A 20,809-nucleotide genomic window follows, 5' to 3' on the forward strand; every position below is an offset into this window, starting at 1 on the left:
TAAGATTTTGAATTCATTGTTTTATTGCTCCAATTTCTTCTAATCTCTCCATTTATTAGATGCCCAAAGTTTTACTCATTATATATTTTTTGATGGCATATTTAATAAGGTAAGAAAAGATATGCTATAAACTTGAGGACAGAAAAATTATTTAGCTACATTAGAAAAAGAATGAAATAGTAAGTGAATCTGTATATAAAACCAAGGACTCAGGTATTCATTTACTCAAATTCTTATATTTGAAAGAATATTTGATAATTATTAGGGCATTTAACACTTGACTGAAGGGACTTCCTATTTTATACATTAAGTTTTACTTACCATTGCTTACTACTTAACAGTGATCAAAAGACAAAACTAATCCGCATAGAACACAAACCTTGTAAAACAAAGGAAATAGTATATACAGTCAGATCCTGGTGCCCTTTCTTTGTGGATCTGACGAAACACGAGGACAGATTTGGCATGTTTTAAGAAGGTAAATGCATACCATTCTTATTATTTACTATGGTTTTGAGTCTCATGAGAAATTACGTATAAGGAGTACTATTTGCCTGAATTCAGTCCATTCCAATGTTTCACCTCCCAGGATGAGAAATATTGCAAGAAAAAGGCAAAGTTTTTAAAAAGTGGCCTTTAATGAAAAATATAAAAATATAAAGCTGCATCCCTGAAACATGATTTGTATGTTCAGCAAGTCTTAAGAGATTTCTAATGTAAACTAATCCTGTGTTTACAATGTGTATTTTTGTTTACACAATACAATGAAACAATCAGTTTACTTGACAGTAATATTTATGATGCTGACATCCTCATAGGGTTTATCTGTTTTGGGATTAACTTTGACGTTGGAGATCCTTTGTACAACTTCCATTCCTTTAGTCACTCGTCCAAATACCGTATGCTTATTATCAAGCCAAGGCTGTGTTGGAGGACAAATGGAAAATCTTGGTAAACCCAGATTTCTTACATCACACCCTCTGGGTGAGCAAATTAAAGATGATTTAAATTTATGCTTCACTTCTTTATGTAATTAAAAAGATTTACAATAATTTCACTTAGTAGATTTTGAGTGATTTCATGTTTATAAGAAAAAATATAAAAGCATAGTTTAATGTAGGTATCTGTATGTTTCAGACCAAAGGGAGGTGGAAAATGTTTGCTAAAGGTAAGTTTCTTTGCATGGCTTAAAGAATTAAAGCTAAAACTTTAAAATCTCTCTGCAGGAATCCTACCTGCACAATTAAAAGCAATTTGGAATAGTTTAAGGAGCATGTGCTTTGGCACTAGAGAGGAGCTCAAATGCTAGCTCTGCTACTTAGTTGACCTTTGGCAAGTTACTCATGTCTCTTTGTTTCTCATCTATTATTTAAAACTTGGTATACTGATACTAGAAGTATTGTGACTATTATGTGAGACTACGAGTATGTAACTGGCATATGATAGTTATAAATATTTTTCATTCATTGCTTAGTGCTTAATTTCAAAAATTAAGTGTATAGTTTTATAATTTTGTGGAACTGCACAGCAGTAGAGTATACTGTTAAACTGTATTCCATCAAATCCACAATGCCATGGATTATTGGTTGCATTCTGACTTCAGATACAAATATGTGGGGAAAAAATGTCTTAAAATCAGGAATTTATATATTCTAATCTTCCCATTCTAAAAATGAGCAAACAGGCCCAGAGGTGAAATAATGTGTTTTGTGGATTGTACAAAACATTAATGGTAGCAAAGCTGACTAGAACTCAAGTATTCTAACTTACAGGAGTATTGTTTTACAAAGTAAAATTGGATTTGTTAGGTAATTTTATAATACATTTGCTAGTCTAAATGGTTTTCATTTTTACATCCTGGCAGATAGAAATAATGGTAGGGAACAATGCAGCTCTTTCTTCCACTGAATTCACTCTTAGATCACAATTATAAACTTCTGACTTACAGAAAATACTGTTCTACTTACCGTTGGTACTACTGTTATGAAAAACTGAGATCCATTAGTATTTGATCCAGCATTGGCCATGCTGAGTGTATATGGTCTGTCGTGTCGTAACGTTGAATGAAATTCATCTTCAAACTCTCCTCCCCATATGCTTTCTCCTCCCATACCAGTGCCTGTTGGATCTCCTGTCTGAATCATGAAGCCCTTAACAGAAAGTATACAAAAAACATTACACTGTTGTTTTCTATATGTATGCTGTGGAGTTTTATGTTTGCCAAGAGTGCTTTGTATTCAGTAAAAACTTTTAACAGTTAGTTACTCCATAAAGTGATTTTATTAAACTCTTATTAATTTATACTTTAATTTGGATGATGTATTTCCATTGTGCAACTGCTACCTAATTTCAATGATTAAAACAAAAATGCAAAGGTCTCCTCACTTATAGACATGTATTATCTTCCCCAATAATCTAACTAAAACCAATTAATAGTGTAAATAAGTTTTAGCATCTGTATAGTATTTAGGTCTTACATAATTGCCTCACTCTTCTTCCTTTCCCTAAGCACTTGGATTTTCTGGATTTCATTTCACTAATTCCTCCAGAACCCTGAAATGTGATTTTTCTTCTGCCATCTCAGACCTCTCAGTAACCAAGAACTACATCACTGCACCACCCGTTTTATGGAATGCTGCTCAACAAAATCCTGGGCAGAGTTCATTCTGCTCTTCAGGTATTAATGGTGACATCTGGGCTCTTCTATTATTTAAATTCATTATCTTCTAGATCTAGACCTTCTCTAGCCACTAGGAACCAGTTACTTTGGCTATTGGTTTTATCTCAGCATGACCCTCTCCTCATCTGACCCCGTTTTCAACTGTTGACAAGAGTATTGCTGCACTGTTTCTAAAAAGGTAACTATGCTACTGTTCCTGTCTTTGATTCTAGATCTGATATTCATGACCGTTCTTTTGGCTTCCATAGTCCATGTTTCCTATTCCTTTCTAATAAAGTGTGAGAGATTAAGACTCCTTAGGTTTAAACCTCTTGTTATGTAATAACATACTATTCCTTGAAGCATAATATTTGCATAACTTACCTTAATTATACGGTGAAATGTATGTCCATTATAATAACCATTTCTGCTGTGAACACAGAAGTTTTCCACTGTCTTAGGGCACCTAGTAAGACATATTTTAAAAATATGAAATCTATTCAGAGCATCTTAAGACAGTTTCTTTGCAGTTCTGCTTCCTAATGGTGTTTTCAATATCTTCTGAATGTTTCAGAAGGACAGTATTTTTTTCATAACCTCTTCTAATCTGAGGACAAGCAAGAGTTGAAAGGACATATAAGCAGTTGTATGTTATTTTTTAATGTATCTTTAGATCAAGATTGCTTATTATTTCAGTTTGACAGAATTTAATTTCAAGGTTACTTATCAGTTTAAAAAATAACAACCATAGCACCTTCAAATATATAGTTTCTGTGTATAGTGGGTTAAGTTCCTAGGAAAGTTAATTTTTTTTTAATAAACAATGTTATGGTACAGTGAAACATCCTCTTGTGATTAATTTTTACCTTTGTAACAGTTAAATTAGAGGTAAAAACCAAAAATTATTTTCCTACATTTATCAAATGCTGGTAACCTTAATAGCATCATAGCTGCTTATAATATGTCAGCTAAAAAACGAGTACACTATATGGGCCAGACACTTTACCAAACTTTGGAGATTGAACAGTCAAGAAAACATAGTGCCTGTATTTACGAATTTTATATCACCATGAGGAGATGACAGGGTCAGCAACCAAAAAAAAAAGAAAAACACTAAATTATTACAAAAAGCATGACACCAACATAAGGAGGCACACCTAACCCAGACTAGATATTCAGAGAAGCTTTCCAAGTTGAGATGTGAATTATGAGTGGGAGTTGGGGAGAGACGTGTGGCTGGCAAAGGGAATAGCCTGTGCAAATGCTTAGGAGGTAAAAAAGGATACTCAACTATTGCAAATGGGATCAAGTTCAGTATGTTCAGTGTAGCAAATGAACTGAAAATGGAGAAAGATAAGCTAGGAGGGCCAGCTAATGAAGACAGCTAGGAAGTCATTAAAGGATTTAGGGCAGAGAAATACAGGAAGTCTTCACTTAAGGTCAATGATAGGTTCTTGGACACTAGGACTTGAATCAAAACAATGTAGAACAAAACCAATTTTACCATAGGCTAATTAACATAAATGGGATAAGTTCCTATAGCTTTCTTTCTGGTCACAAAAACATCACCAAACTTCTAAATAAAGACCCAAAACACTTCTAATATTAATCATTAAAATAAATGTGAGCTATATATACATTTAAAAAGATTAATAAAAGAAAGCTAACTATTTCCCAACCCAATTATTCCAGTTTAGGTAATTTTTTATAAAAATGTTATGGTACAGTGACATATTCCTGATCAAGGACTTACTCACTGAAGTATCTCTTATATTTAATCAACTTTAAATAACAATCACACACGCTGAATATGAAGCTTTCTAAATAATATTAACTAATCTCATGGAAAGTTTAATACGGTACATCATGTAATAACTAGCTCTTCGAGCTGGGAATGGAAGGGAAAAATCAAGAGAATCTTGCATGAAGTACATCAGGGAATAACAGGCTTAAGTGGTTCATGGGTTCTGAGCACTTGAAATGAGATGGTCCTGGATGCTGGAACTGCCTGGTTCTTTGTTCAGTACCACAGTGTGGTATGATAAAACATCCATAACCAATAAATAAGTCCTTTTAAGTAAAGGTGTTGTAAAAGATGCCACCCTTTGCATTAAGACTAGCCAGATACTCTATTGTATTTGGTATTCTATGTTCATTTTGCAAACTTTTAAACTGTCTAGAATACTTTTCTTTTTTCAATGGAAGCCCTTATTTGTTTTATTGGAATTTATTTTTAAAACATGTTAACTTCTGGGACTAAGGAAGAGGTTAAGTAGATGTCTGGCAACTGTCAGGAAGGAAAAATAATTATCCTCTCCTTAAGGATTTGCTTTGAGAGGAAAGCCAGTTAAAAATAAGTGAGCCACAAAACTTATTGTTGGGATGAGCAATTAACAGTAATAATAATATGTTTGTATATCACTTTACAGTTTACATTTAGCACTGTTACATTTTGTCCTTATTTTATAAGCCTGTTATATATGTGTATATATGTATAAAAAAATTTCCCATTTTCTAGTGGAATGATTATCAGAAATCTCAGGGTTGTTGCTCTTTCACACATTTCAATTCTTTAAAATTTCTTAAGTCAAAATAACAAGAGTTTTAAGTTGCATAGTTTCTTCAAATATACACATTTACATTGGTGTTTTAAGATGACAAAAACAGTACATACTCAACAGGAAAAAGTTTGATGTGAATGTCTCCCATGCTTGTGTGGATAATCGCACTGTCTGAAACTCGTTTAGGTCCTTCAGCCTGAGTAGCTGCCATGACTTCTTCTTTAGAAGGTTTCTCATTAAAAACATCTCGGTCAGAATCTGCACTTTTGGTATCTTCTGGTTCTCGTTTGGTAAACTCAAGGAGGAAAATAAAAAGTGATTGAATGAATTAAATTTTTCATCAGGTTAAAAATTATGAACAAGAAAATTTCATTACTCAAATTTAGTAACTTCTTTAATAGCATGTTGATTCTTTAAAAAACAAAATTATTGTTAAGTTATAAAAATTAATTTATGATTTTGATTTAAAAAAATTCATTTCTAATGCAGTATTTGAGGAAAGTAAGAATTCACATCAGAAGAAATCCTTATTTCAGGAATTACTTCCTATTATAGGATGTATAGGCAGTTAAATTATTTTTATACTTATCTAATATGAAAATAATCCATATAATGAAGATGTACAATTTTAAGTAAGATTTAATATCCTTTGGGGTAGAAATATTGGGGGCTCACATTTAACAAGATACAGTTTTACGTGAGGGACCTCTCTACTTCTGCATTCTAGCATGTCCTAACCTGCCACCTGTTGATAGCTTTTCAATCTGGAATCTCTGGGTTTGAATTTCAGCTCTGCCATTTACTAGTTATGTGACTTTGGGGAAGTAAATTTATTTTGTCCATTTCCTCATTCTAAATGATGATAGGAATCCATTCTAAATGGAATAGGAAGTACCTCAAAATGATACCTTGTGAAGATTAAATGAAGGGATGAAGTGCTTAGAGAACAGTTTTTACTATACAGAGGGCACTATATACACATATTAATAATTATTATGAGCAGGACCGCATGCTAGGTAGGATGAGGATTCAAAGACCAATCAGTAATGGATCCTGACTTTTTTTTTTTTTTTTTTTTTTGCAGAGCACCATCTAATATAGCTGAACCCTGAAGTTTGGAAGAAAGAACACAAATTTTGAATGAAGTTGTAGAAATCTCACAATCCTCAGGGTATAAGGAGAAGTGAGAAAAACCTTTCAGTTGTTAAAACTCTGGACTTCCCAAAGCCTCTTTCTTTTATCTAACTCTAAATAAGTAGACATCTTTCCTCCCAAGAAAGCTCTACTTGATGCCAAATGAGTTCCAGGAAGGTAAAGCTAGTGCCCCAGGCCCTCTTGCCTAATATTCCTTGATCCATTTGGACAGAATCCAAAAAAAAGAAACAACCAAGCTAGGATGTTATTGCATTAACATCTTATTCTCCTGTTTTCAAAGGAATATTAAATAATATTATTTATTTATATTAATTTTTAAATACCTTGATTTAGCTCACATATGGTATTACTAAAGTTCAAATTTTGTAAAATTTTACTTCATAATACTGGATTTGAAAAAAGGAAATCGCATACATATATATGTACATATATTATAAATATATATATAATATATATATATATACCATTTTAATTTTGCTTAAGACTATGTACATGTAATAAAACTGAAAGCTCATTCATGAAAATGTTAGCTATATAAAGACAGTACGAGTCACTTATTTTTGTTTTTCTATTTCTTCAAAGTTTACAAGGAACATGTGTGATTTAATCAACATAAAAGTAAACTCTGGGGAAAGAAAAACAAAACACAACTTGTTACTTAGGTTTTTAATAAAGTGGATGGAAATTGTATGTGTTTTTAGTGTATATCAAGGATTCTCTTTTGTGATTAATTTTTACCTTCAAAACAGTTAAATTAAGGTTAAAAAAATTATTTTCCTACATTTATCAAGTGCTTGTAACCTTAACAGCATCACAGCTGCTTATAGCATATCAGTTGAATGAATGAGTGTACTATAGGGGTCCAGACACTTTACCAAAATTTGTGGACTTAATAATCAAGAAAACAGTGCCTACATTTACAGATTTTATATCATCATGAGGAGATGACAATGTCAGCAACCAAAAAACAAAGAAACAAACAAAACACCACCAAATTATTCCAAAGAGTATGATACGTGACACCAACATAAGGAGGCACACCTAACCCAGACTAGATATTCAGAGAAGCTTTCCAAGTTGAGATGTGAATTATGAGTGGGAGTTGGGGAGAGACGTGTGGCTGGCAAAGGGAATAGCCTGTACAAATGCTTAGGAGGTAAAAAAGGATACTCAACTATTGCAAATGGGATCAAGTTCAGTATGTTCAGTGTAGCAAATGATCTGAAAATGGAGAAAGATAAGCTAGGAGGGCCAGCTAATGAAGACAGCTAGGAAGTCATTAAAGGATTTAGGGCAGAGAAATACAGTAAGTCCTCAGTTAAGGTCATTGACAGGTTCTTGGACACTGGAACTTGAATCAAAACAATGTAGAACAAAACCAATTTTACCATAGGCTAATTAACATAAATGGGATAAGTTCCTATAGCTTTCTTTCTGGTCACGAAAACATCACCAAACTTCTAAATAAAGACCCAAAACACTTCTAATATTAAACATTGAAATCAAACATTGAAATAAAATGTGAGCTATACCTGTATTAAAAAAGATTAATAAAGTAGATAATTATTTTCCAACCCACTTATTCCACTTTAGGATCATAGGTAGCTGGAGCCTATCCCAGCAGCTCAGAGCAGGGCTCAGGGTAGGAATTACCCTTGGACAGGACACTACTCCATTGCCGGGTGCGCTCGCCCTCTCTCTCTCACACTGGGACAATTTAGACACCAATTAACCTATCGTGCACATCTTTGGGATGTGGGAGAAAAACAGAGTACTTGGAGAAAACCCACATAGACATGGGGAAAATGTGCAAACTCCACACTGACATTGGTCCTGGCCAAGAGTCAATTTTTTTTCTCATCAAAATTATAATGAAACGTTATTTAAGGACCTGTAGTCACATTCGGGTCTTAGGAAGTCTCTGACTGCAGTGAAGGAAAGAATGTGAGGGCAGGGGTCTCTAGGCTTTATAGACATTTCTGCTTGGCTGAACAATTAGGACGATGTTACTCCTAGGTAGTTTGATTTTGAGCCCAATTTTAGTTAACATGCAAAGTACTTGTAATTAATTCTCCCAGAAAAAAAAATTCCTCAGGAATAAACAATTCCAAGATAGCAACGTTACAATGCAGTCAAAAGATAAAAAAAACAAATGTGTAGAGAAGAAAGTTAAGTGTGGGGGAGATGTATTCAAGAGTAAAAACTGTAAAATAGTAACAGAAGAATTTTTAAAACCCCATAGCAAAACTATTTTGGATTCAATTATTACCATAACCACTTACTTCCTATCGTCTTAGACAACACAAATAGTTGTAGAAGCCAGGTTGAAAAATTTTCAAAACAGGATGGAAAACAGTACAGAAATACTTAAAATCAAGTCCTAGTTAAAAATTCTACAATATTAATGTTGTAAGATGGTATTCTGGTTGTTTAGAAAGTCTGCTATTATTGCCAACATTCTCTTCAGTTGAAAGCACAAGCTAAGAAAATAAAACTCCAACCAAACTGGAAGAAACATTAAGATCTATCTCTCAGTACTTCCACATACCATATAAAATCTATTCTTTTTGAAAGATGTGCAGACTATTGTTGGATCAGCTTGAATATTCTGAAGAACAGGGTTTTCAGAAGCTTTCATTTCTATAGTAGTTGCAGCACGATGTTTTTTGGCTATCCCCTGAAACAAAGCCAATTGCATCACTCTAATATTTTCTTGCTTGCCTAAGATCCGCACACACCTGGAAAATACGTTTTATCAAATAAAATCATCAGAATTAACTCTAATTATAACAACTACACAGATAAAAGCAGGGAATAGTTATCTTTATCTTTGTACAAAACAACTAGTGAAAGGTTTTTAAAAAGTATTTCTCTACCCACCCCCCAAAAAAAAGTTATTTAAAATTGGTAGGCAGCTATAATTTTTAGGTTACAAAAATACAATCATTCACTCATACAGTTTTAACCTATCCCTATTATTTTAACCTATCTGCAAACCTTCAAAGATTTTGTATTGCCAAGAACTACAATACAAATTTGTTTATATGTGAGAATGTACAGCACAAGATTTTTTCTCCTTAAAATATACTTTAAGTTCTTTTTATTTACATTCAGTGATAGTATCTGATTGTAACTATTCTGTACTAAGACCAAATGGACTGTTTGTACAAAAGGCTTATTGTGGTTTCATGCATTTTAACTTCTGATTTTATGTCTAGCAGGATGTAATGCTGAATTCTGTGGTTAAAATATTTGGCAACGTTTAACATGAACCAGGCTAATTTAAATCAATAAGCAAAAGACAGACTATAACTTGTTAAAAAAAAAACAAAAAAAACTTGAAACTATGCATATCTTCTTTCCATTTCTTTTACAAACATGAGTGGAAACTTTTTACATAAGATTATAAACAACCAAAAGACCACAGAAAAATCCAGTCAAAACATTTGGTTAAGTTTAGACATTTGGGACCATTCCACTTGTCTTGGAACAAACAAAACTCCCATTGTTTCCCCGACCGAGGAAATGGTCCCCCATAAATGCATTTTTAAAAAACATACATCATATTAAAGCTTACCGGTTTGTTTCTACATTTATGACTTTAATGCCCAGCATTGTTCCATACAGCACAAAGTGTCCAGTTTCATCAAAAACTATATTAATTAATCTCACTGCATCCACCTTCTCCAACTCACGTTCTACAGCCATTCGTCGGCCAAACTCCATGTCTGGGAGCTGCTGCCTCATCTGCTGTAGTTCAGTAAACATCTAGGAAACACACCACTTATTAACAAAAAGCTACATAATAAAGGGAATGAGAATTTAAATAGAAGCAGAGTATACATGAAGAGTCACTGACAGTCTGTATACTTATATATGTTCTTAAGGAGGATTCCAAACATTAAGCAGGAAATAAAAAGATATCAGTAAGTTCAATCATAAAATATATTTACACTAACTGGTTTCTCCAATTAAAACAAAACCAGTTAGTTAATATAATTACTGCTTTTCCTACAGAAACAACAATATATCTGCTGCCTTTTATAAGCTATAGACTAGCACTTTCTGATAGAAATACAATGCAAACCATATATGTAATATAAAATTTTCAAATAGCCACATTAAGCAAAACAGGTAAAACTAATAATGTTTTATTCAACCCAATATATCCAAAATATTAAGCAATTTAATAAAATTGAGATAAATTATACCTCTTCTTATATTAAGGTTTGAAATCTTGTATTTTATAATTTTAGCTGATCTCAATTTGGACTAGGCACATACCTAGTGTTTAAGAGCCACATGTGCCTAGTGGCTACTACATTGGGCAATACCGTGTTTCCCCGAAAATAAGACCTAACCGGAAAATAAGCCCTAGCATGATTTTTCAGGATGACATCCCCTGAACATAAGCCCTAATGTGTCTTTTGGAGCAAAACTTAATGAAAGACCCACTCTTATTTTTGGAGAAACACGGTAGCTATAGACTATGAGGTCCTTATTCAAGGATCCTGGGGTCTGACATACGAGTTGTATAACAAGCACTCCATTTTTGTTCAATGAATGAACTCTTATTATTCCACTAATGTGTAACAATTTCATGATATTTCAGAAAATGTTTCAAGTTATTTTGACATTGAGCACAACTACAGTTAGAATATCATTAGATAACTAGGACATAGGATAGATATGGGTGCACTTTAGTATGAAAATTTTGTTTACTTTTCTTTAGAATAGTTAAAACACAATTTTCAAAATAGGGATCACATCTTAATTATTATGTACTATTACACTATAAGCCTCCCAAAAGATACGTTCTTTACATTCAGTTTTCCAGATGTTTAGGGCATCAAAGAGCAGAATTCAAAAGTAGCTCTCCAATGCAGATTAAAATAGGCCAGACTTAGGTCTCATCTACTTCTATCCTTTTTTCATGCTTGTGTTAACTGGAAATCTCCAGGGTTTTTTTTTCGTTTGTTTGTTTGTTTTTTAGATATGGAAAGAACAATATACTCTGAAAATCAAAAGGCAGTATGTGTGTTAGGGAACAAACAACATGTATTTCATAAATGTTAACCCAATGTGATAAGCACATCAAAATCTTTTTACAGTATTCTAGCAGGGCCTCTGTAATACACAGTTGTGTGGCCATATGCAGTGATTCTGGTTAATAAATACTAAAAGATACAACTTCACACCATCCAATTAAATTTCTCATCGGTTATACTAGGACACTTAACTGGTTAGACACCTCCCCCTGTAACATGGAGCTGTGAAATTCCAGTCACTGACTACTCACTAGCATTGTAACTAATTTAATTGGCATTTGCTTTTTTTTTTTTCAAACTCTCATTATGAATCTCAACTTCTATCATAGGCTTTACTACTGTACTGACCATTGACCTCTTAACACTTTAGTTCTGTCACTTCGACAAATGTTGAAGACAACAAAGGAGTGGATGGAACAGCTCAGAGTATATATGTTAAGAGATTTACTAAGTTCAATCATAAAATTGATTGAGATTAAATTTATGAGACCAATCATAAAATACCCAGGGACTAGGATTTGAATATTTCTTTTCCTAAGGAATCTTGGAAGAGCTGCAAGTTGGTAGAGTTTTTAAATTATACTTAAATTGAAACTAATAACTCGTTACCAGCCACCACTAAAGAAGAAAACATCACCACCAAGGTTTCTTTTCTTAAAAGCATAGTAGAAAGCTATCTTCTTCCAATAAAATGAGTCATGAATCCGGATGATTTGACTAGCAAATAGAACTTTATGTTTGTCTCAAGTCACATTACTTCAGGCAGATAATCTATCTAGCTTGTTACCCTTGCCACCAAACAGGAGTGTACTTATAAAGTGACAGAATTTTTGAAAAGCTTAATGCCAAGAATATAATGTAAACTGGTCATTACCAAGACTGTGGAATCAACACTGTCATACAGTAAACATTATCGCTACAAAGGTTCAACCCACAGATTCTCAGGGCACACCATCGGCAGAGAACCACCTGATGAAAACAGTTGATGAGACCCAAGTTTCCACAAAAAGCAGTTAACTTTGCATTAATAAAAACTATACAACTATATGCTCTAACAAATTCTTGTTAGCAGTAATTACGTGTCAGATCCTGTTCTTAATGGAGATAATATCATGAGCCAAAACAGATACAGGACCACAGATCAATCGCATAGTTTAGTCTACTGGGAGTTGATACACATTAATCAAATAAGACCATACCAAATGCTTTAAAATAAATAGTGATATACAGTCACATACAAAAAGTTGTCCTAGACTGAATGAAAAGTGAAAAATTCCCAAAAGAATTGATTCTTTGAGATTTGAAGAATGAGTTCAATAGGTAATGGGAGAAATGAGGGGGGAGGGGTCAAAGGAGGACATGATCAGTATGTTCTTTTAAAAGACTGCTCTGGGTATATAGCATGGAAAACAGATTAGGAGAAAGCCAGAATAGATACAAGCAGTAGGCCATGCAATAGACCAGGCAAAAAATCATGATAGGATAGTGACAGTTATGCTGAAATGAAATGGATGGATTTAAAGCATATTTAGGAAGTAAAATTGTCAGGACTCATGAGAAATTAAATAGAGGGGTAAAGAAATAGAGTTATGGAGGACTCAAATTTCTGGCTTGTGCAAGTAGATGGATGTTGATGCCATTCATGAAAACGGAAAAAAGGGATAGGACCAGGCCTATTAATAATAGAAAGCTGGAGAAATAAATCTGGGAGTAGTCAGACAGGAGCGAACAGAGTGGGAAGAGAAGGGGGCCTAGAATAAGTTTTGAGGATCTTAAGAGAATCTGCTTACAAATAAAACAAAACTGAAAAAACAGCCACATAAGTAGAAGGGTAACTGGCTCAGAAGACCTTACATCATAAACCTAGGGAAGACACCCTTGAAGAGCAACAATACAAGACAGCAGACAGTTGAATACTATCTTTAATGTGCTAAGAGAAAATAACTGTCAATCTAAATATCTATATTTAGAAAAATATTTTTAAGAAATAGCATTAAATATTTTCAGAAATGTAAAATCTGAATAAATATAAATTGCACTTACACTTAGTGATTCATCAAAGACTCTCATGAGTTTTCCAGTTAAAAACCTAAAAATTCTGACTTTTCTATCAGTCCCAATTGTAGCTATTTTCTTTCCATCCGGTGAAAAACATATGCTGGTTGGAAAAGCCTTGCACTTGGCAAATTCATATAAATCTGTGTCAGTTTTATATTCCCAGTTCACATTTTTGGGGAATTTATATTCATGAGGAGGCCCAGTCCAGTATTCAATCATTCCAGATTTGTCAGAAGACACTACTGCTTTGTAAACTGGGTTTAGCCGTATCTGAGTAAGAGGTGATGTATGGAGTTTGTCAAAAACATGAAGTGGCTGGTTATCTCCTCGACCATCATAAATAAAAATTTTTCCTGTACTCTTCTCAGAAGCAGCAACTGAAGATATAGCATCCCCTGGGCAATAGATCCACTCACATTGTCCAGGAAAATAGCTGAAATAGTAAAGAATTGAGGGGAAAAAAGAGGTCAACACAAGTAAGCATCCCTCTCCATTCGTACCACCAAAAAATGTCCTGGCCAGTGATTTAGCTAGTTTTGGATTCCTTGCTCTAAAGAAGCAAAGAGATACAGAATGGAGAGGAATAACTAAGAACAGTTACTAAGTTTTCTCTTCCTGACCTCACCAATGAAATGGTAATAAATTCTGAGGAGTTATCAAACTACAAGAAGAGAATTGCATAGCAAACCATTTACTTCTCTTGGGTAGATAATGAAACTTAGTCAGACCTGGGCCTTAAAATATTGTGGGGCATTACTTTTGGGATCTCTATGTGTCAATCGATGTACAACTTACTCTTAACTAGGTTAGCATGTAACAGTATACATTACAAATCCATTCTTGAAATATTCAAGTTCAAAATATTTCAGTTTTGACTATGCTCAAAAGAAAAACATTTTTATATCACACTCTCATTATTAGTAACTAGAGAGTGGGGCCCTATTCCCACATGCTTGTGGCCTTCCAAGAATAGGGAGATATCATTTCCTCTCCCCAATGCCAATGAAGACACAGTGTAAAACACAGAAGAGAATCCATACCAGAAACCAAACCCTTCTGGAACCTTGATCTTGGACTTTGCAGCCTCCCGAACTGTGAGAAAATAAATTTCTGTTGTTTAAGCCACCCACTCTATGTAGTCTTTTATTATGACAGTCTAAGCAGACTAAGACAAGTCCCAAAACTGTTTCTGATAATGCTATAACTTTCAAGCTGACATTTATTTAGAAATATGTAAATTTAGTGCGTTATCTTAAAAAAAACATACTTAAAACAAAGTATTAGTCTCATTATTGTGCAGTTTAACCACAAAGTTAGGGTATCAGTATACTTCAAGTTTAAAATCATCAACAAATAACCTCAATTCCAAAAATGTGCATAAGATTTGTAAGAACACAACACCATATTACTGAAAAGAGCACAACAAAGAAGTTAATTCTAGGTACCAGTAAATGAGATATGATGATCCTTCTTGTTAAGTAGTGTTAAACGGATATAATAAATTCTTGCCATGATGCTGTTTGGAAATTTCTGCAGTGATTAATGACAAACTCACAGCAGAAGCCTCCACATAGCATCAAAACAAGAATTCACCATATCTAATTTTCCCAAAGGTACATTTTTTAATGGCATGGTAATGTATTGTTTAGAAATACCTATGAAATGATGTAGTTTAAATATTATTTCCCTAAATTAAAAAATCTATCATTTATAAAGGACTCACCCGAGCTTCAGCATATTGATCATGTCGAAGTTCACGACATCAAACACCTTCATTGCCTTATCGTCGCCCACAGAACAGAACAACGCTCCCTCGGAACTAACTGCAATACTCTCAATAACTCCTATTTAAATAAACCAAATTAAAACATCAAATACCAATGAAATAAATGCACGATTGAAAGCAAAAAACACTTTAAAAGAAATGTTACCCAGTACAGTTTTAAAAAGTCCCCCACCCCCCAAAACAGAAAGAAAAATTTGAAATTCTTACCCAGGTGACTACGAAAATGTTTAACAAATTCAATTCCCTCTTCCACTTTTTTCCAGAACTTAACATGTCCATCATGACTGGCAGTAATAATAAAGTCTGTCCTGCATATATAAAATTGTAAAAGTTGATTTCTAAAACAAATCTATGAATCACTCAATACCCCTTAAAGCAATCATTCACTGACAATCTTTGACTCTTTTATAATAGGTTTTCAAAAAAAACCAAATCTTCGTTTATGCAGGCCACTATATTAGAGTAGATAGAACATTGCAAATGTTGAAGCTCATTTCTGGATATCACAACAGTTGGTGTCGTTAATTTTAATCTTAAGAGCTAGGATCCAAATTGAGCTAGGATGTGACATTAAAAAAAAGAAATCTCACCAGGAATCACGAGACCATGGGGTCCTTTTATGCTAAAATTACCCTATAAGCAGTCCTTTCACAAGGAAAATGTTCTATTTTTCAGAAGCTGATAAATAATTCTCAACATACTGCTTTCATATATAGTAAAATTCAACGTGTTTGTTTTATAACCTAGGCAAGGTATTTTGCTTGTTTAAACTATGAAAAAGATTTTGTACAGAATCATCTTGCCTATAAGGTACATAAAAATAGAAACTATTTATTGAAACCTAGTATGTGTCAGGTACTTGACACACATTAGTCTTTACAGCAACTCTATTAGAGTGGGTATTTTTATTACCATTTTACAAAATAGGAAATAGTTTTAAAATGTTAACTGTATTTGCCCTAGGTCCATAGCTGGAGAATGGCATTAAATTATCAGATCTGCCTAACTTCAAAACCTATTCTTTCTATTATACTCTGTTGCCTTGGGTTAAAAAGAGAAAAAAAAAAAAAATTGAGAGAGTGATAGCAATGCTAGTCCAATATGCTGCTTTATACACTACAGATATTTTATTTAATTAAATTTATATCTTAAATTGTCTCCAAGAAATCAAGAATATATTGATCCAAAGAGCAACGTAATTAATTTACTTCTTTCCATAATTACTGCCAATATCATCCATCACATCTCATCCCAATTTCTATACTAATCTCCTAACTGCTCTCACTGAATCCATTCTTGCCCTATTTAAATCCATTCATTTCACCACAGCCAGAGTGGTCTTAAAAGTAATAAATCTGATGTTATTCTCCTGATTACAGGTTCAAAATCCACATAAGGAATATAAAACGCTGGGATTTAGCCCTTGCCATTTTTTTTTTCTCCAGCCTCATCTAAAACTGTTTCCTTACTTATAAAATGCAGATTATATTGCTACTTCATAAGCTTGTTCTTAAGATAAATAATTTGTGGAAAAACTTTAGAACAGTACTGGGATAATATGAGCTTAACATACAGAAGTATATTACTATTATTATCCTGTTCCAAATCCCCGTTCATCTACCTTGAAGGTGCTGTGACATTTCCACAATGTGTTAGTTCTCATCATTTTCCCCATTAGTACTGAAGAGGCCAGTTACCAATTACTCCCATCTTAAGTAATATACTCTTTCTTCTGGGAAGCTCAGACAATACCTGGTTCATCCCCTTTTGGCATTTTATCTCCAAAAGACATACACACAAACTAAAGAGTTCTTAGAAAATATAATGCATTCCTTGTATGACATAGGAAAGAACATGTAGGACTTAAAACTATTACAGAACCTGTGGAATTATATAGAAATCCATAATATCTTAAAGTTACTTCTACAAGTCCACCTCAAAATTGAAGCATTTAAAAAAAAAAAATCTTGGAAAAAAATGTGATCGACTTACTTGGTGCATACCACATGGGTAATAACATCTCTGTGCATGTAACTGCGCTCGTACATGGATGCACTGGGGAGATTATCAAGATAGACTCTTTCAAACTCTAGAACTGAAAAAAAGCAAAGAAAAAAGGTTATTTTTAGCAACTGAAACTAAATACTATTTTGTATTTTCTTTAAGTTTTCTAAGTTCTATTTTGTATTTTCATCTAGATTTTCTTTAATTTCTGTCAATTCCACATGTAATGAAAATAAAAATCCAGTGTCTCTCATGTCAGTTTTAACTTTTATTATTGCACGGTACTGAAAAGCACTATTATTTATTAAGTCAAGATGAGTTTCAGGTGTTAATATAGATGCTTCACTGTCCCCAGAACTTAAGAATTGAGTTTGAAGATTCCATTAAAAAAAACAAAACAAAAAACCTTAAAAAGCTTCATGAAAATACTACAACCACCTTTCTAACCATGTAGATTCAATTAGTGCTAATTTAAATAAGTAATAAAAAGCCAGGGGCCATCTATTAAGATGTCTCGTATCTTTAAGGCACTGATCCTCTTTGAAGTCACTGATATTGGGATTTTTTTAGAGCTGAGAAAATCCTAGAGAATATCCAGTTGAGTGCTTCTCATTTTTCCGGGGCAAAACATTTGTAAGAGCGGTAATCTGAGGACACAGTGATTGCATTACATGCGCTATAAACAATTTTACTAGTAAAAAAATGACATTATAAGTGTACCTAATAAAAGTCCAATGATGGCCAAACTACCTACAAAAAGTTGCTAAATTACATATGATGAGTTACTTCACCTTTTTATAACTACTGTATAGCAGACTCAAAGCTAGTCTGACAAACTATTTTTCCCTTCATTTTTATTAACAGAATCCCCATTTTTATAACAGCAGCTGTAAGATGACCTTTCTCACCTTCTCCTGCCGTTAGGTGTGACCATGTGTCAATGAGATAAAAGTGGAAGAGTTGTGAGATGTTAAAATTGTATGATGGTAAAGAAGTCTCCTTGAAAAGGTGTACCATTCTTCCCTTCCTCAATCCAGCTTGAATTGGGATACGTGCACTGTAATTCTAATAACCATTTAGGATGAAAATGAGGGCCATACCCTAGTGATGTTAGGGCTAAAAGCTGGAAACGGCCTAGGTTCCTTTTGAGCCCCTACATCAATCCTAGACTGCCTACTTTGGGGCTTCTTTTCACGTGAGAGAAGTATACCTCTATCTTTTTAATGTTACTGTCATTTTGGGTTTTTCTGTAATATGCAGTTAAATTTAATCCTATTTGATACACATTCCTTTTGCTGTTTGTTAGTTCACTTGTTGAATAGATTTTATTGAAAATGAAATAGGTTTTAAGGCACATGGGCATAAAGAAGAGCAACACATAGTTCCTGTCCTTGAGAATCCATGAATTAAAGGTAGTGCCATATAATTACTCATAATGTTTTTCTGAAAATGTATACAGAAGTTCAAAGTCCAAAGAACATATTAAAGGGAATGGTTCCATTCCTAGAAAGCTAAAACACTGTCTTTTTAGATAAAAATCTTCATTGATTTTTTTTTTTTTAACATTTAATGTGTTTTAAAATTTCAGTTTTATTCAAACTGAATACACTACTGACTGGCTTAAATACAATAAGCATCTAATTAAGGATGAAGATTTGCACCCCTAATGATTTCTATCTCTGAATTGTATTAAATTTATAAGATCTTTTTCTCATAACACTAATATCAGCACTTCGGTATTTTGGGATTTTCCCATTCCCCCACTTATTTCCATAGAAGAGGATATGCAAAAATATTCTAAATCAATCATAAACACCATAATATTCATTCATTCGGTAAATACTGAGTATCTGCTATATGCAAAGCACTGTACCAAGCACTGGAGCAAAACTAGCTCCTATATCCTTATAGTCCTAGCAGTGGAGAGAAACATTAATCTATGACATGAATAAATATACAATTTAAAAATGTAGCAAGTGAAATGAGGAAAAAGTTGCTATGGAAACATTTATCAGGAAGACCTGGCAGTAAAAAAGGTAATGCACTTTAAGGGTGTCAATGTACAAGGTTCTAAAAAGCAGCTTCTTCAAAATTTGGACACATAAAATTTGAAAGCTACCTGTAAATTCAGCACCATAAACACTACCTCAGAGTTATCAGCAATGTGCTTTAGAAACCCAGCCCAGAATGGAGAAGTCACAGGCTTCCCAGAGGTGATGGCTGAGTGCTAACGGATGAACAAGTCAGCCAAGTGAAAGGGTTGAGGGGAATAATTCCAGGTAGAGAGACACTATGATAGCCTGACCGGCATCCAGAGGAGAAAATGACTATGGCTGGAGCGCAGAGGAGAAATGACAGGGGTTAGGAGAGGAAAGTATGGAAATATGCTGATCGGATGAGAAATCATATCATGAAGAGCCTTATATGCCATGTTAGGGAGATTAGGGACTTCGTTTTGAAAATAATGAGAAATCACTTAAGAGTTAAGTAGGGAGAGTGATAAAGTAAGATTTGAGCTTTCACAAAGATCACATTTTCATGGTCCTATACGTTTAAGGAAAACATTTCATTGAACAACTTGAAAAACAAGAAAATTTAATCTATCCCTTTACCCACTCCTTTTATTTGCTACAATTTTGTCACTATTCCACATTAGTGGCAAGATGCTTCATGCCATGGTATGTAACGAGTACGGATTGGGAACCACAGACCTTGGCTTTCAAGTGAAAAACGTGTGATCCAGGTAACTTACGTAACTTTCCCTAGGTCAGAAAACTCATTAGTGGAAGAGTCAGGGTGGAAATTAGCTTTACCTACACTTCACGATTCCAAATGGGCACCGCCGTCCCTCCGCTGCGCAACACACTACCACTCCTCGGCTAAAAGCCTGAGAACCAGGACTTTTTTCCCACAACTGCTACACGGAGTTAGAAACTCCAACCTCATATGGCTGCAGGGATTAAAAGAGAGGTGCTAAGCACGTAGTAAGTCTCGGTACAACTAAGCATTAGCATCTGTTATAACAAATCAGTGATTAATAGTATTTGGTATTATAAAAAAGACACTGTACTGCGCCCAAATCACGCTTTCAGGAGGACGTACAAGTACAGAGTGGCCAGAAGTGAGAAGACGACCCTCTGTTCTGAAGGCACAAAACCCCACAAACACACCACCCGTTTTCGAGTCAGGCTTGAAGTCTCCTACTCGTGGCTCGCAGCATTCCACCTCGCCCGGGGCTTATCCCTGTAACTACCTTTCCTCTTCTTGGCCAATGTTGCCTCTACAGGTAAAGGCCCAACCCAGCGCTCTTCATTATCCTCTTCGTTCTCTTGGGCCACTGGTACTGCCACTGTCAGCTCTCTTTCTTTGAGCTCCGTTTTTTCCGGTTCCTCCGGGTCCCGGCGCCTTCTCCTCTTTTGCTGGGAATCACCTTCTGCCGCCATGTTGACCGAATCGTCGGAAAAGGCGCGACACACACAGAGCGGCAACCAATCGCAAGGCAGCGGCGCAACTTTACCGTCAGCGGCCGAGCGAGTGT

At 34.3% G+C, this 20,809-nt stretch overlaps 1 protein-coding gene across 1 annotated transcript; it reads right to left on the bottom strand.

Moving 5' to 3' along the window:
- Positions 1 to 20,761, bottom strand: PPWD1 (peptidylprolyl isomerase domain and WD repeat containing 1). Its single transcript, XM_019743876.2, has 11 exons — positions 20,525 to 20,761; positions 17,260 to 17,362; positions 15,475 to 15,575; positions 15,205 to 15,325; positions 13,467 to 13,914; positions 9,953 to 10,143; positions 8,924 to 9,113; positions 5,334 to 5,515; positions 3,044 to 3,125; positions 1,968 to 2,150; positions 1 to 922 (listed from the first exon to the last, which is right to left on the bottom strand). The coding sequence occupies exons 1-11, from the start codon at positions 20,712 to 20,714 to the stop codon at positions 779 to 781; spliced, it is 1,935 nt and encodes a 644-aa protein (XP_019599435.1). The 5' UTR covers positions 20,715 to 20,761; the 3' UTR covers positions 1 to 778.
- Positions 20,762 to 20,809: the final 48 nt, after the last annotated feature.

The sequence above is a fragment of the Rhinolophus sinicus genome, linkage group LG03 (genome assembly GCF_036562045.2).
Source record: "Rhinolophus sinicus isolate RSC01 linkage group LG03, ASM3656204v1, whole genome shotgun sequence".
Taxonomy (NCBI): Eukaryota; Metazoa; Chordata; class Mammalia; order Chiroptera; family Rhinolophidae; genus Rhinolophus; species Rhinolophus sinicus.

Bases quoted from the DNA above. Each gene is read 5' to 3' on its own strand.
- PPWD1 (XM_019743876.2), bottom strand. From the start codon at position 20,714: ATGGCGGCAGAAGGTGATTCCCAGCAAAAGAGGAGAAGGCGCCGGGAC. The intron at 13,915-15,204 runs GTGAGTCCTTTA...TTACTATTTCAG, and splicing joins ATCAATATGCTGAAGCTCGG to CTATTTTCCTGGACAATGTG. The intron at 9,114-9,952 runs GTAAGCTTTAAT...CGTATTTTCCAG, and splicing joins ATAAATGTAGAAACAAACCG to GTGTGTGCGGATCTTAGGCA.